The 15,419-nt window shown below is 40.9% G+C and overlaps 1 protein-coding gene across 1 annotated transcript; it reads left to right on the forward strand.

Moving 5' to 3' along the window:
• Positions 1-1,682: 1,682 nt before the first annotated feature.
• Positions 1,683-11,064, forward strand: GJA1 (gap junction protein alpha 1). The gene is made up of 2 exons (XM_010121090.2): positions 1,683-1,907; positions 7,977-11,064. Exon 2 carries the CDS (start codon positions 7,993-7,995, stop codon positions 9,136-9,138), a length of 1,146 nt encoding a protein of 381 aa, XP_010119392.1. The 5' UTR covers positions 1,683-1,907; positions 7,977-7,992; the 3' UTR covers positions 9,139-11,064.
• Positions 11,065-15,419: the final 4,355 nt, after the last annotated feature.

Genomic DNA, 15,419 nt, shown 5'->3' on the forward strand with positions numbered 1-15,419 from the left:
AGCCTGTTAAGCACAAAGCCCCAATTCTCCCTTACTGTGAAGAGAAAAAGCAACCTCAAAACAACACTCAGAGAACATAAAGAGAAGGATTCTTTCTGCCATATGGCTTGGACAACTGTAAAAACTAAAAAAGCTGTCAAAACTAACAGCCAATGTCAAAGGAAAAGGGGCAAGCTAGGGAAACCAGCCATGAAAGGTGTACAGTTGCAGTGTACTAGCTCTTTTTCTCAAACAGGAGGCAGTGTGGGCTGCTAAAAACAGCTCTAGAGCAAGAATCCGGACCGTGTGTTTGTTTCCCAGCTTCAGATTTCCCCGCTGAGTATCTTTCCACAAAGATCTTGTCTTAGTTCTCTTCTCCAGAGAGCTCTGGGTGAAAAGCAGTAGGTAAGTGCTGTGAAAAATAAGCAGTAGTATCTCAGTTGTGCTGTAGGGTATAACATTCATTAATTCAGGAAGGAACTGTAAAGGGGGCCTTTATTTGGGAACTTCTCAATGGCCATTACTGGACTTCTCCCCTCCTTTATAACCTTTAAAGAGCAAAAAAAAATGCTCATCCATGCCACTGAGCACCGAAATAACCCATGAGAATAACATGAATTGAAACCAAAATGAGTCTGGTACAACCCAAAATGTGAAACTTCATTGAGAACTGTCTAACCATGAACACTTCTAGAGCAACTCTTAAGTAGTCCCACAGAAGAGCTAATACCCCATGACACGAACAAGTATGAGACCAATTCCTAATGCAGATTGGACTCCATGTGTGAGGAGCTTAACACAGGCAGAGAAATAAATTAATCTCTGTCCTACAGAGGAGGCAGTTTTTAAGGAGCATTTAACCTGGGACTTGTCAGTAGTAAAGCCAAACTAATTTCATTCTAATTGAATAGATCAGTTTTGGAGCACACCTCTATTCTGTAAAACACACTGGAAAATCATCAGGACCATTTAATCTCGCTATTGAAGTCCGATTCTCTGTGCTATGCTTTATTTTCTGAAGTTTCCTGGAAAGACTTTCCTGGAATGTGAGATCATTTCTCCATTTCTCCCATGGGATGGACACACACGCGCGAACACACACACACACACACACACATGCACAAATAATAACAAAAAAATGTGTGATGGGTATCTCCTGTAGAAACAAACACGCTGCTTCTGGTGCGTACTTTCATGTGTGCACGCAAAGGAAACAGACCTTCAGTAAACAAAGCTGTGTTCCCAACAGAAAGTAGAGAGGGCTTGAGAGGGCTTCCTCTGCTGTGTGGTAGGAAGGAGGGAAGGGAGACGCAGTGCAGCCCCAGCATCCAGGAGGCTGATGCTGGTTACCCATTAATCCCTTTCACGCGTTTTTCCTTTTCCCTGTAGTGAAACCGCTGGTGCACACCAGAGAGCTAAGTCGTTTCATCTGTCCCGGGCAAGCCCGGATTTGGATAACGTGCCACCCAGGTGCCCTCAGTGACCGGGGGTGGGGGGGTGGCTGCTGACTGCCCTAACATTGGTTTTGTTACATCAGCAAGAGTGGACTTTCATGCCTCCGCTCCCTCCTTTTCCCCGGGCTGGTTTTTGCTGTGCCTTCAGTTCTTCCCCTCCTCCCCCACCTTCCTCCTCTCCATTTGCAGACCGCCCCTCCTCCTGGGCTGCCACCCCTCCTTTTCCCCTCCTCTTTCACAGTCAGAGGCTTGAAAACTTGTTAAAAGCTCTCCCAGTGTTCCAAGTTAGAAAAAACTTTTACGAGGTATCAGCACTTTTCTTTCATTAGTGGGGAAGGAAGGATGAAAAATCCAGACCAGCAGTAGACTTTTAAAGTTTAAATAGACAGGTCCGAGTGCCTGAACGTGCTCTTCCATTTTACTTTAACCCTCCAAAGAAGTACTCTGATCCAGTTTCACTGCTGATCAGCAAGGGTAAGTTGAAAGTTTTCCTTTTTCACCTTTTTGTGTATCACTTTTTTTTTTTCTGAAAACACTTCTTTTTTTTTTTTTTTCCAAGCTAAGAATTCGGTGTTGCTGCGCTGATGGTTGAACTTGTTTAAAAATACACATCTGTAAAAACCTAAGTTCTCTTAAAGTGCTAAGTTCAAACTTGTAGGAATTCTTTGCTTTCTTTTTGTCAGATTTCTATAAGTTTCTTCCAATATTACACTTTTACAACTTCTGACCTTGTTCCACTGAAGGAGAAGCTGCAGTGAAGTTCTAAGAGCAGAGCTGAGTTGCAGACTTGTTGCTGCTGTTGAGGTGGAATCACTCCTCTCAACTCAATCCGCTCCTTTAAGGAAAAAAAAACAAAACAAAACAAAAAACAAACAAACAAAAAAAACCAAACGAACCAACACAACAACAGAAAAACGAGGTGCGCTTCAGGCTCCTCTGTTGTGCCGAAACTGCAGCAGAAGTCAGGAAGCCGGGGGGGGGACACCTTGTCCTGCGTGCGTCCCGTTTGTGCCCCACGCATTTGGCTTTCGTGTGGAAATCCCGATTGATGCCGCTGAGTTTGTGCAGAGCGAGGTTCTTAATTAGGGGCTTTGTGAAATGCTGCAGCCACCGAGGTGGTGACTTTCACGTGGTCTTCCCGATAAGTTTTCCCCATTCCTTTTAAAATAGATGTGATAAAATCCAGACGTGGGTTATGGATTTTTAACCTGCTTTGTGTATAGTTACTCTGTTTTAGCAACCCCGGTGAGGGATTTTAGAGAAGGAATGTGAGATAGCATGATATGCCTTACCACGTTGGCAATGTCTGGGAAAGGCTTGGGTAGATACAAATGAGAGTTGTCTAGGAAGAACTGTGCAAGAATATCCACTATCTGTGTCATAATCCCAATATGACACATTCCCTTTTTATTACCTTGAAGGTTTAAATACCGAAATGCGGAGGGAAAAAAAAAAAAGCTTGAGCAGCGTCTCTAGGAGAACTAAAAAGCTTTTTACTTTGCTAGACTTGGAGTGATTCCTTATAGCAGTTGTTGCCTGCTGCTTGCCAGTAGTTAGAGCAACAGGAAGAGGCAGGAAAAAGAGCCTTCAGCTGAAAGTCAGAGGAAGCGCAGGATCTATCTTATCGAGTCACACGTTCTCCTCTTAAGCCAGAATAGTGTGTGCTTCTGCGTGTCCTCACATTTCGCCTTGAGATACCCAGAGAGCCTCACAAAGCGGCATATTTCGTCTCAGGAATTCCTTTTGATTTTTGTATATGAGATTTATGACGAAAGCCCCTGGTAATGGGGACAAAAATGGGCTATGGACACCTTATGCCTGGCTTCTCTGTGTGTGCGTGTGCATAGGGAGCAAGTTGGAGGACTTGCTTGAAGCTTTCATCCTGCCATTTTTAACATCTGGACAGCACACTACACTGCAGAATTTAAGCCTCTAGTCTTTGGGATGTTTACTGAAGTGTTTCCTTCAGAAACTTCAAAGCCAAACACTGGCACTGACCCACGATACCTAACAAGCATACAGATGGGAGAAGGGTGAGCCGCAGGCTGAGTTCAGAGGAGGGAAGAGAGGGACAGAAGAGATTTGATTTGCTACGTAAATCTGAATTCTTATATACTCAGGAGCACAAACAGATTCAACACTGTAAAGTCATCTCAGCTCTCGTATTGTGCAAGCCTGAAAGATTAATTTCATTTGTCTCTGAAATGCACGTCGGTTTAGGCCAAGGATTCCTGTGGGCATGAGGAAGGTTAGGTGGCATTGAGCAATGGATCTGTTTCATCAGATGCATTGCGCTCTTTCCCCCAGTCTCTGGTATCTTGTCCCCCTGTTACCCACTGAATTTTTCTTGCATGGAGGCACCTGGCCTGTTGTTTATGCCACATGTATGTTTTGGAAATCCAGATTTCACCACAAGCAGGAGCATCAGAGGGCCCGAGGGCCTCGCAGGGGATTTAGCATTTCTTGTCTTCAATTCCAAAGTGAATTGGGAGCGGGATGAATCTGGGCAGTAACACAGAGGGTAGACCTGACGTGTACAACTGGAGAATGTCTAAGAAAGTGCTTACGCTTGCTTTTGCAGCTATGCTTTAGAATTAAGTTAGGTGGAGAGGGTATAACAAGGGAGAGGCAAAGGCCGTGGGGTAGATCCACTGGTGGCAGACCCCCAGCAATACTAGCAGAGAACGAAGAAAACACGCAGTTGTGACACTTTAAATTCTAGTTACTGTAACCATTTAGTGTGTAATCTGCTTCCGGTGGATGAAATGAACTGACGCTCATCTGCAGACCTACAAATGAACTGCACCTTCCTAGGGAAATGTCTGGAAGACATTCACTGATTTTTGTAAGATTTCAGAAAACCAGCCTTCCCTATTTCAACCCATCAAAACCCCATCAATTGTACATCTCAGCTGCTTTCTCTGCAGTGCTGGTTGCTTTTGGGAAATAGTCAAGCTAATTGATGTTCAAGGTCCAGAATCTTCTCTTTTGTTGGCTCTTTACCTGTGTGTGAGCACACATTAAAAGGTAGGAAAGGTTGGAAAACCGGAATTTTGGCCTGTTTCCCAACTGCTTCAGCTGCACAATCCCATTTTAGATCCCACTCTAACCCTTACTGCTCTTCCATCCACTAGCATGTGACCTTCTAACACTGTAGTCAGACCTAGGCATGTTACCACAGCACTGAGTTTGCATTATTCTTCCTGGAAAATATGAACCAGATGACATGATGAATACCATCCATAAAAAATAGTTCTAGAATTTCTTAATTGTGGCTTACAAATAAAATTTCTTATATATGTGGTCATCCAAAACCCATGCAGATGAATACTGTCCTATCTCCTGCTGCTCTATGGCTTTTTTCCTCTGTCTTTACCCACACACAGTAGGACCTGGAAAAAATCCATCTTTTAAAGAGTTTACTGGGCCAACATTAGTCTGTCTCAGAAAAAGGTTATAATCCTGTAAAGTAATAATCAGTAAGAAGTCATGAAACACACGTACTGATCATCGGCCGTATCCTTAAATTCCTGAAGTACTGAAATTGTATCAATCGATCAGGTCAACCTGCGTCATTCAGTGAACTCGCTTAAGGTATTTGGAAGTGTTAAAATAATTTTAAGTCCAGAATGCTGAAGAACTATTTTTAAAGGTTATCTGCCATCCATTTCAAGCTATTTACAAAGCTAGAATACTTAAATAACTGTTTGATACAAAACCTCTTTTTATACCTAGTAAACAGATATTGTAATCAGTTAATAAAAATGATCTTTCAGTGCCCCGAAAGTAAGCAAGTTAGGTCCTATGAATGAATTTTCTCTACAACAAAACAAAGTACTGTGTTTTACAAAGGAATAGAAGCCACTTAAGCAAAGGAATAATATATTTGTGCCACCACGAGGTTATCTGATTAACAGTACAATGTTTTGAATTGATGTGGGGCTTTTTATCACTGGCAAAGGCTAGCATGTAACTGATCTCTTTAGAAAAAAGTTGCTTTTCAAAACTATGTATGAGTAATTCAAGCATGGAATGTTTCCTCCTGGAGTTTATATTGCCAGAGGACATAAATGAAACTTAGCAATTTTGCATGCTGAAGCAAATTAAAAAATGGGTAGTAAATCCTCAAAATATTGCAGGTGTGGGATTAAGTAGGTCAAAACTGAAGTAAATCACGTTTCATTAATGGACCAGAGTGGAGCGTAATTAAAAACCAAACAACACATAACTGCCTAGAAATAACACGTCCTCTGTTTTCTTAATCAAACTTTCAATCTGAAATAACATTTAGACAGTAAAAAAATACATTGAGTCTGAGAAAAGTCTGTTAATGCAGTAGTTTTGAATCCTCGGAAAGCTGACTAATTAAATCAAGAAGCTGTACTTGAAAAAGGCTCTTTCTGTCCACTTCGACTTCTAGGACATGGAGCAAATAGCCTGCCTTTAAAACAAACTTCACGTCTTGTATAGTTACAGGCTGTTCTCTGTTTTAACAATCCCAGCCCATGGAGGAACGTGGTCACATTTCATTCCAGCCTTTCCAGAGACCTCCGCACTCCTGTGGCCGACTCCTTCTCTGCCGCCCTGAGCCCCTAGAGATAAACTGGCCTTTCCTGGGAAGGACTAAAGCTGGGGATGACTGAAGGGCTGTGTCAGAGATAAACACGCTGTGTACTCCTCCCAGCATAGGCTTCCAGATTTAAGAGTCTGAAGCAGGCCTGCTCCTTTGATGGGACTTTGTTCATGTGGAGAGCTAATTACATGAGGAAGGGTCTGCACGCCGCAGTAGGTAGACTTCAGAGCAAGCTGACTAAGTGGACTGAGGAAATGGCCCTGGGATATTTTTCAGAGGTTCAAAGATCATTGGCATCTCGGAGCGAGTACTTTAAACACTTGTCTCCCATGACTCTCAGACTCGTTCCGATGGCAGGAATGGTGTGTTTTCATTTGCCATCTCTTGTTATGATTGAGTTTGCCAGACTTACAATCTTGTGTTTCCAGTGACTCACTGCTTCTTGAAAGCAAATCTCCGTGGTGCTAAAATTTCCTGTTTTATGAATTATCCAAAAAGAGCTTTTTCTATAAATGACCTTCACTAGGGACTATATCCATGATGCGGTGCGGAAGAAATAATTTTGACATTATCGAGAGTGTAAATACCAGGAAGGGATTACTCAGCATGCACAGAACAAATACCTATACCCAGCAGCATCTGCTTTAAAAGGGAAGCTTTGTGATTATTTTTTTCTTCTGAGTCCCGATTCCACATGCTTGTTCATGTGGAGCAAGTTTAAATGTAAGTTTTTATGCAGGTAGGATTACCGTTCTCCAGTTGATAAAAATCCTATAGTAAACTTTGTTTTTCTTAGGAATCTAGAACATTAAGTAAACCATTTTGTTTGTTTTATGTCATCCTGTGTATTTCCAGATATCCCTGAGAAGCTGCCTGTGTCCCAGAAATGCGCACTTTAAAACTCAAGTTGAGAAAGACAATTTAAACTTGCAGTCTTCAACATTTGGAATGTAAACTGCATGCCAGGAGTTGCCTTAAAACCAGAAAGAGCTCATTTACCTTTTTTTCTTGCTAAATCTTTTTTCCTTTCAAAGCAAAGTGAAGGAATTTAAATACAAAAAGATGCAAATACAAAGCTGAAGCTACAATAAGTTAAGCAAGCTACAGATAAACAGGAAACCAGTTCTTCCAATAGAGTAACTTGAGCTTAGCAGTGCTTCATGTATTTACTATTTTTGGTTCCTTCATAGAAGTAGAGGTGAGGAGTACTAACTTTGATCTTTGTGCTGCAAATACTAGTGTATAAACTTTATTTAGATAGCAAGATTTTTCTGAAATTGAGTATTGTATAAACTCGGCATTGTTAGGAACTATACTCTTAAATGTATTACACACAGTGTAGTCATATGCAAGAGCACAGTTTAATGCTTATGTAGTAAAAATAGCACACATTTTGCAATGATAAAATTTTAGGTATCCAAGCCTAACATTAACTTAATATAACCTTTTGTATTTAGGTTATACTATGGTTTCCTTTCTTATTCTCTCAAAAAGTGAACATAAATATTACTGTGAGCGATGCAGACTGAAAGAGAAGTCTTCCATTTATCCCTAGTGTATTCAGGCAGTGCCACTGCGTACTTCTACACCCTGTCTCAGCCGTGCGTCACAGCTGTTTTCTACCTGAGGCAGGTGTAGATCATTGAATTGAGGCTGCCACCAAGGAAGCTGAGCCACACTGGCAACTGAGCGTTGTCATGGGCTTCTTGAAAACTGGAGTGAAATTAGAAACCTCTTTCTTCATTGCGCTCTGAGACATTATATGTTATTTTCTCTTTTCTGTTTCCCTGACTTCCCACTCCACCTGCAGACTGACTAAAACTGATTTCTCTTCAGAATGTGTAAAACATAATAATTAAAACAAAGCAGACATCACTGCTCTGTTAGCATTGATCTGTGATTCAGTGTATCAAAAGTATTAAAGCTCTGTCTTAACCATTGCTTTTTTTTTCCTTTGTGTCCTTCCTTAGCCAGCATCCTGTGAAGATGGGTGATTGGAGTGCCTTAGGAAAACTTCTTGACAAGGTTCAAGCCTATTCTACTGCAGGAGGGAAAGTGTGGCTGTCTGTCCTCTTTATTTTCCGAATCTTGCTGTTGGGGACAGCAGTCGAATCCGCTTGGGGAGATGAACAGTCTGCTTTCCGGTGCAACACTCAACAACCTGGTTGTGAGAATGTCTGCTATGACAAGTCCTTCCCCATCTCCCATGTACGCTTCTGGGTTCTGCAGATCATATTTGTGTCTGTACCTACCCTTTTGTATCTGGCACATGTTTTCTATGTAATGAGGAAAGAAGAGAAGCTGAACAAAAGAGAGGAAGAGCTCAAAGTGGTTCAAAATGATGGTGTGAATGTGGATATGCACCTCAAGCAAATAGAAATTAAGAAATTCAAGTATGGGATTGAAGAGCATGGCAAAGTGAAGATGCGTGGGGGACTGCTCCGTACTTACATCATCAGCATCCTGTTTAAATCTGTCTTTGAGGTGGCTTTCTTGCTGATACAGTGGTACATTTATGGGTTTAGCCTGAATGCCATCTACACCTGTGAGCGAGATCCATGCCCGCACAGAGTGGACTGTTTCCTCTCCCGTCCAACTGAGAAAACCATCTTCATCCTCTTCATGCTGGTTGTGTCCTTGGTGTCTCTTGCCTTGAACATCATCGAGCTTTTCTACGTGTTCTTCAAGGGTGTCAAGGATCGCGTGAAAGGGAAAACTGACCCCTACTCCCACAGCGGTGCCATGAGCCCCTCCAAGGACTGTGGCTCCCCCAAATATGCTTATTACAATGGCTGCTCCTCACCGACCGCCCCCTTGTCTCCCATGTCTCCCCCAGGGTACAAGCTCGTTACCGGAGACAGGAACAATTCCTCCTGTCGTAACTACAATAAGCAAGCCAGTGAGCAAAACTGGGCCAACTACAGTGCAGAGCAGAACAGAATGGGGCAGGCTGGCAGCACCATCTCCAACTCGCATGCCCAGCCCTTTGACTTCTCCGATGAGCACCAGAACACTAAAAAACTGGCGTCGGGACACGAGCTGCAACCCCTCACCATTGTGGACCAGCGGCCTCCCAGCAGAGCCAGCAGCCGAGCCAGCAGCAGGCCTCGACCTGACGACCTGGAGATCTAAGCTTCTAGATGCAGTACTTGCTCAACTATGAAACGACGTGCATTGGAAGATGCAGTCAGTGCTGATCTTGTTCCAGTGGAGGTGGTACTTAACAGTCTCAAGCAGGAGATTTTAACAATCATAAAAACAAAAACAAAAAAAAAAAAAACAAGCGAACAAACTTTTAAAATACTTGCTGTTTTTTGGGGGAGGATGTGGGGTTGGTGTGGGGTTGGTACAGTACACTTTGGTATTTAATGTAGCTGGTTTAAAGAATTTAAATACTAAAAAAAAAAAAAGAGGAAAAAGATAGGTAGTCAGTACTAAGGTAGGAGATTGTTTTTCTAGAAAGGCTGTAAATATCTGAGTGTATGTGTATGTGTGTACTATCGTGTTTGTTTCTAAAGAATCTTCCATAATACTAAAACCCAATAATAACTGAACTCACATTTGTCAGGGTGAAGTGCTGCCTGAAGATGAAAATATTTTTCGTATTCAACAAGCAAAAAAGTCCAGGATTGCCTCTGATCATTTCCCTGTCAAGAACATTCCATTCTTAGAAAGTGCACTTTGAAGGTAAACTTTGCTACATGCTTCTCCAGGTTGTCAAAGGGCTCCTGTGAAGACAATCTATATCCTTTGAGTCATTCAGCTCAAATTTCAGACATGGTCCACTAAGAAATACTTTGGTTACCTGCTTTTCCAGCACTTCATGCAGGTAGATTTTGTGATGTGCATAAGTGGGATGGCTCCACACTCGTAGAACCGGCAACCACGCTGTCTTGCCCACAGTTATATTTGTGTCCTGCTGCTCACATACAGTCTAATTAGTATCATATAAAACCCAGTTTGCTGCCACTTGCAGATTTAAGCCTGAAGACAGGCGAGCAACTTCCTTAAGTGCATTTTATCACACCTTTACATATAGTAAGGGTGTACATATGTGTGTGGATGTAAAGGTATACACAGAACACCCTCAAAAGCATAGGTTGAGAAACAAACACACACAGATTACTTGCAGTTGACACTTTCTCATGGATATTGTGGAGAGGTGGGCCACTATGGTGTTTACATTCTCTGATTCCTCCAATGCAAGTGAAGCACATGTCATTATATTTTTTTAATTCTATAGAATATTTTCCATGTATCCTAAAAGGATGCTTTTTTAAAAATAAAAAAATAAAAAGGGCCTAATCCTGGATGTCTTGCTCTGGAAAATCTCTCTTTTAAGTCAGTGGGAGTTTTGCCTGGCTGAAGGCTACAGGATCAAGCCCAGGATGTAGCGAACCATGTTCTTGCTGGTATGAATGATTTTCTTTTGTAGAAGTTAGAGGTGGAAAAGACTCATTAGGTCATCTAGCCAATCTCCCTGATAGGTAATAATGCTTGAATGATAGAAGATGTAGTACTGTAAGCAAGCTTTAGTCTTTTATGTGAGAAACTTAGAAGAAATGCTTTGTGCTGGATTAATAATAAAATATGCCTCCATGACTTTTGCAGTAACTGGTATTTTTCTTGTTCTAAGTATTCACATTTACTGAACTGTAATGTCCACTCCAAGTCTGACAGTTAGGTCTTTCTAGATGGCTCTAGCAACTTTAGTGTTTACACTTAGATTTTGTTTGAAATGCAAGTGAAGTTGAAAGGATTTTTAAAGAGCACAATTCTAGCTAATTTATTTGAAATATATGCTAAAGAAATCTACCAGTTTCTTCAAATGCATAGCCTCTTAGCTGAACACAGATTGACCAAGGAGATACATAGCTTGGTTTCATTTTGCAGCAACACAGGTAAATTGTTTCATTTAATACATTGTATTAATTTGTTTGACATTCCATGTTAAACTACTGTTGCGTTCAACTTCATTGCATGTATGCAACCATAGTCCGTCGGATCATGTTGTCTGGAGAACATTAGTCAATAAAGTTTTAATTTAGTATAAATATATTTTCTAATTGTCTTTTACTGTGGTATATGTCCATATATATTTTGTTTCAGTCTTACAATCCAAATGCCTGCCTTCCCTCTTCATTTTTCCGCAGTCACTCTGCATTTCAGCAGTACTCTTGATTTAATCCATCTGGATTTACTTTGAACTGAAATTTCACAGGACCAGATTGAGATACCCTCACAACAGTAGAAAACCAGGAATTGTCTGTGCCACTCCTGGAACAAAGTCATACTCAGTATGACCTACTGAAATTCAAATCTTGCCATGAGCCTCATAAAATATATATTTATTTGCAAACTATTATAAAAAAGATAGTATCTTACTACTATCACATTATTTTTCAAGTAATTTTTGTATACAATGTAGATTCAACATTATGAAATCTTTGCCTCTAGTTTACATTTCCCCATGTAATCAGATTTTTTTGACTGACTGTCAATTTCAATTTCTGGAACGAAATCCCCATTCCTTGAGCATCAATGGGAGAAAGTCTGGGATTTCACATACTGTCTACTGCTTCACCATTTAGGTCCCTATCACTAATGAAGACATATAGTGCTTGGCTTCCCAGCATTGTACTCCAAAAGGAAAGATGGTTCAAATCCTTTTTTATTTGAAAAATCTAAATACAATGGTCATGCAGTTATCATACAGCTTTCTACTTTCTAATTTCCTTGTCATTTTAAGTCCAAGTTCTTCCCCCTCCTATTAGTAAAGCGGAAAAATAAGCAAGACAGGGGTACTGGATTTACAGCTCTAAGAGATACTACACAAGCACCGGCACAAGGAATGACTCCTTGAAGTATTCCTTAAATAATAACAATGAGTCATATTGAAGCTGGCTTGTCCTAGTTCGTCTGTACAAGGGGCATTCCAAGCATTTTGTGAGGATTGTGCCCTTGGAAAGGGGGATACAGAAGCATCCAGAGAGGGGTTCACCCTGAGACAAAATGTAGTGTCTCCTAGACAGGCTGATTGTCAGGTATGGCCCAAATTAAGGGCTGAGTTCCTTGAGACATCTTGGACAACTGATATAAATTAGTGCTTCAGTGCCAAGACTCTCCGAGTAATTTTTTAGTAGTAACACGTGTGTGTGTTTGTTTGTGTAGGGTAAAGACATTCCATGGGCCATTCTCCCACCTAGATTTGTTTCCATGGAGTGTATCTATTACACACTTCAGAGTCATCACGGTGGCATAATTTTGTTTGCCATTCATGCAGTTCTTTATACGCTTTCTCCCAGCGCATCTCTGCAGCAGCATTCTCCATAGTTGACAAAAAATAATGTGTGATACAATGCTAGTGCATACTTCTCAACCTCTCTAGAAGGATGTGATAGATACTGAATTCAAGCTGGAAAATACGTTGTAAAAATACATATCTCTGAAGGTTACTAAAACAAAAAGCAGAGTTACAAACAAAGCAGCAAGAAAACTAAAATTAAAAATCTGTTCGGTATTTAAAATGTGTTGATGTTTTGTGTAGAAGTATTTAGAAAAAAATGCAAATTCATCCTAAGGGTCCCACCCTGCCCCAATAATTTGAAATGTTTGTAAAGAGTAAAGTTAGAAGGACTAGTTACAGACAGCCTAAAATCTATATGCAGATCATATAATTTCAAGATGTTTTAAATACAGTGAGCACACACTGAAGGTTATTTCCTAATTTAGAAATGAAATTTCCATATTTAAAGTGGAAACTATAGTAATAGTTTGAGAACCGGAACAAACTTTGTGAGCATACCTGTCACACTCCCTGAAATCAGTCATTTTTAAATGATGTACTCATCTCGCCATTCCAGAACCATGACTGTCTGCCATGTAGCACAGCAGCACCAGATGGACTGTGCACTATGATGGCTTTTCCCTTAGAATTTCTCTGCAGCTTGATGTCGACTCAAGAAAAAAAAAAAGTAGTGATGTAAGGGGTAGAGTTTTGTAACTCAGATCTGGGAGTCACTCCAGATCTGAAGTTACTTGGACTGGTTAATGTTCTGGGTATATCAGATCAAAACCTCCTCTGGTTTTGGTGGCAGCTGTTTCTATCCCACTGGGTCAGGACTACTTTTAATTCTTCTTGTAATTCTTCAATGATTACCACTGCTCTCTTTTCCAGGATTAAAAAAAAAATAGGGCAGAAAATAGGATTTACCTTCATCCTGTAGAACTTTTTCTCTCTATTTACTGCTAATCCAAACTTGGCAGGACTGAGCCTTCTAGAGAGCTCATGAACTCCCCCGGATAGACGGTATTTTTTTAAAGCAGTGTGTTATACAAATGGTCAGATTGACCATAATCTCCTTCAAAATGTCTTCCTTTCTTTCTCATGCTATTCACTCCAGCCATTTGCAGTTAGATCTGCCAGAGGACTCTGATGACTGAGGTGGGGCACATGGTGTGACAGGATTTTTCTGGCAAAAGAAGCAATTCTCTGATGGTACAGAGCTGTGAAGCTACTCCTGCATTACTTTCATTTCTACTGCCCACATAGACGATAAGGTCAGAAGCATAAATTGTGTCTGAGAAATCATAACTTAAACATATTCTCTGCCTCAGTCCCGTGAAACTATTTGAGAGTCCTCCATTTTATTCTAGTTTATTCTAACATAATGGCTCCAGAAACACGGGGTTGTAAGATCAGCTCTGCAAAGAGATGACTGCCCTTTCCCTGACTTAAACCATGTGATTTTGACTGGGCCCAAGGACACACTCACACCCAGACTTTGTCAGTCCTGAAAAGTGTGTCAGATGAAAATTACATGTGCTAGCACATCACTAGATTGAAACCGGAAGAGCTTCTTGGTTCCTATACTTATTTAAAAGGTGTTTTGATAGACACCAAAAAGAATGCTTGTCTAAAACGTGGCTTAAATATTCCTAATGTGCAGCACTACCGGGAGACCCTATGAAGCAATACAGACACTGTGCATGTATACGTGGTAAGCATTATCAATGGGTACTATGTCTAGAAACTATTTAAATTGATACAGCTGCTTGGTAATCTGGTAAGACCAACTGCCTCCAAAATGGCTGCCCTCACTCTTTTCTCATGGTAGCCGAAGTGCTTCGTCCTGCTTACTGGCTTGCTGGAATTTGCAATCCAAAGACACCTTGGGCAAAGACAGACATGTTTTTACAGTGATCACATTGCGTTAACTCCTTTTAAGTGCTGAAGAAGCATAGCACCAGAAGCTAGAGGCAGAGGGGCTGGGATGGGCTGTACTGGGTTAGTAACAATCAAGGCAGACAGCCGATCAAAAGTAATGGCTTTCTGGTGACTGTGGACTCTCCCATCACTCCAAATGACCGGGTCTCTGCTACTATGTTGAGGAAATGTGCATAACAAAATGAGACATGTAAGCTTAGCCCAGTATAAAAGGGAAATGCTCAGACATTTAAATTGCTCCTTGAAACAAGCCTAGACTGCGGCTGCATACTTCTCATTAGAACTGACAGAAAACATTCACATGAGTTCCAGGGTTTCGGTCATTTAAATCAATATAAAAGTTCCTCTAAATTGCAGACATAAATAGACTGGATGCAGGAAGAGATATTTTGACATCTAATTTTCATTGATATAACTGCAAAGGGAAAGCTTATGGGTGTAAGCTACTAAATCTTGAATGGTGACCACCTGAATATGTTTGGTTTTTTTTAACAAACAGACGTGAACTCTGTAACTGTAATGAAATACATTTATGTGATGTCCCTGTTAAATTTACACAGGACTAAGTAAGGCAGTGTAGGGTAGTCTATAACATGCATCTAACTCTGCTCGGTTGGGCAGCTGTGGAGCGAAATCTTCACTTTGCATCTCTTCATCCTTTTTAGAAAGTTTTTCATATCCCAGATACCTGAGGAGTTTTTCCGTGCTGCTGAATGTGCCTCTGTTCTCAGTAGCTCTTCTGTGAGCTTTGCTTGGGTAGGAGTCTTTGCATCCTCCTTTTCTCCATTCTTTTTCCCTTTATAATATAAGCTCTGTAGGGGAAATCATATGCAGCCCCAAATATGTAAGGCAATACAATGACAATTGATAGCAAAACAGTGCAATCATGGAATATGCAGTAGTTCTCTTTTACATGTCTGCAACTAACTGAATAGGAAAACAGCATGGAAAATAGCTTAAGGGATTAGAAAAGCCTTGGCATACTTTAGCATCTTAAAACCACCGGTCCTTGCTGAAACAGGCTTTTTCAGTCTCAGCTTCTGCTGAGTCACAGAGTTTGCTGCTTTTGAAGGTGGAAGTAGCTTGGCTCAGAATTGAAGTTGTTCTGGAAAAGTTCAAACCTTCACTAATGACCATACTTGCATGCTATTCTCAGTGCTATTTACATATAATAGGACACTCTCCA

Source organism: Chlamydotis macqueenii, chromosome 3 (genome assembly GCF_036417535.1).
Source record: "Chlamydotis macqueenii isolate bChlMac1 chromosome 3, bChlMac1.mat, whole genome shotgun sequence".
NCBI lineage: Eukaryota > Metazoa > Chordata > Aves > Otidiformes > Otididae > Chlamydotis > Chlamydotis macqueenii.

Excerpts from the sequence above, each read along its gene's own strand:
- GJA1 (XM_010121090.2), top strand. The coding sequence starts at position 7,993 with ATGGGTGATTGGAGTGCCTTAGGAAAACTTCTTGACAAGGTTCAAGCC.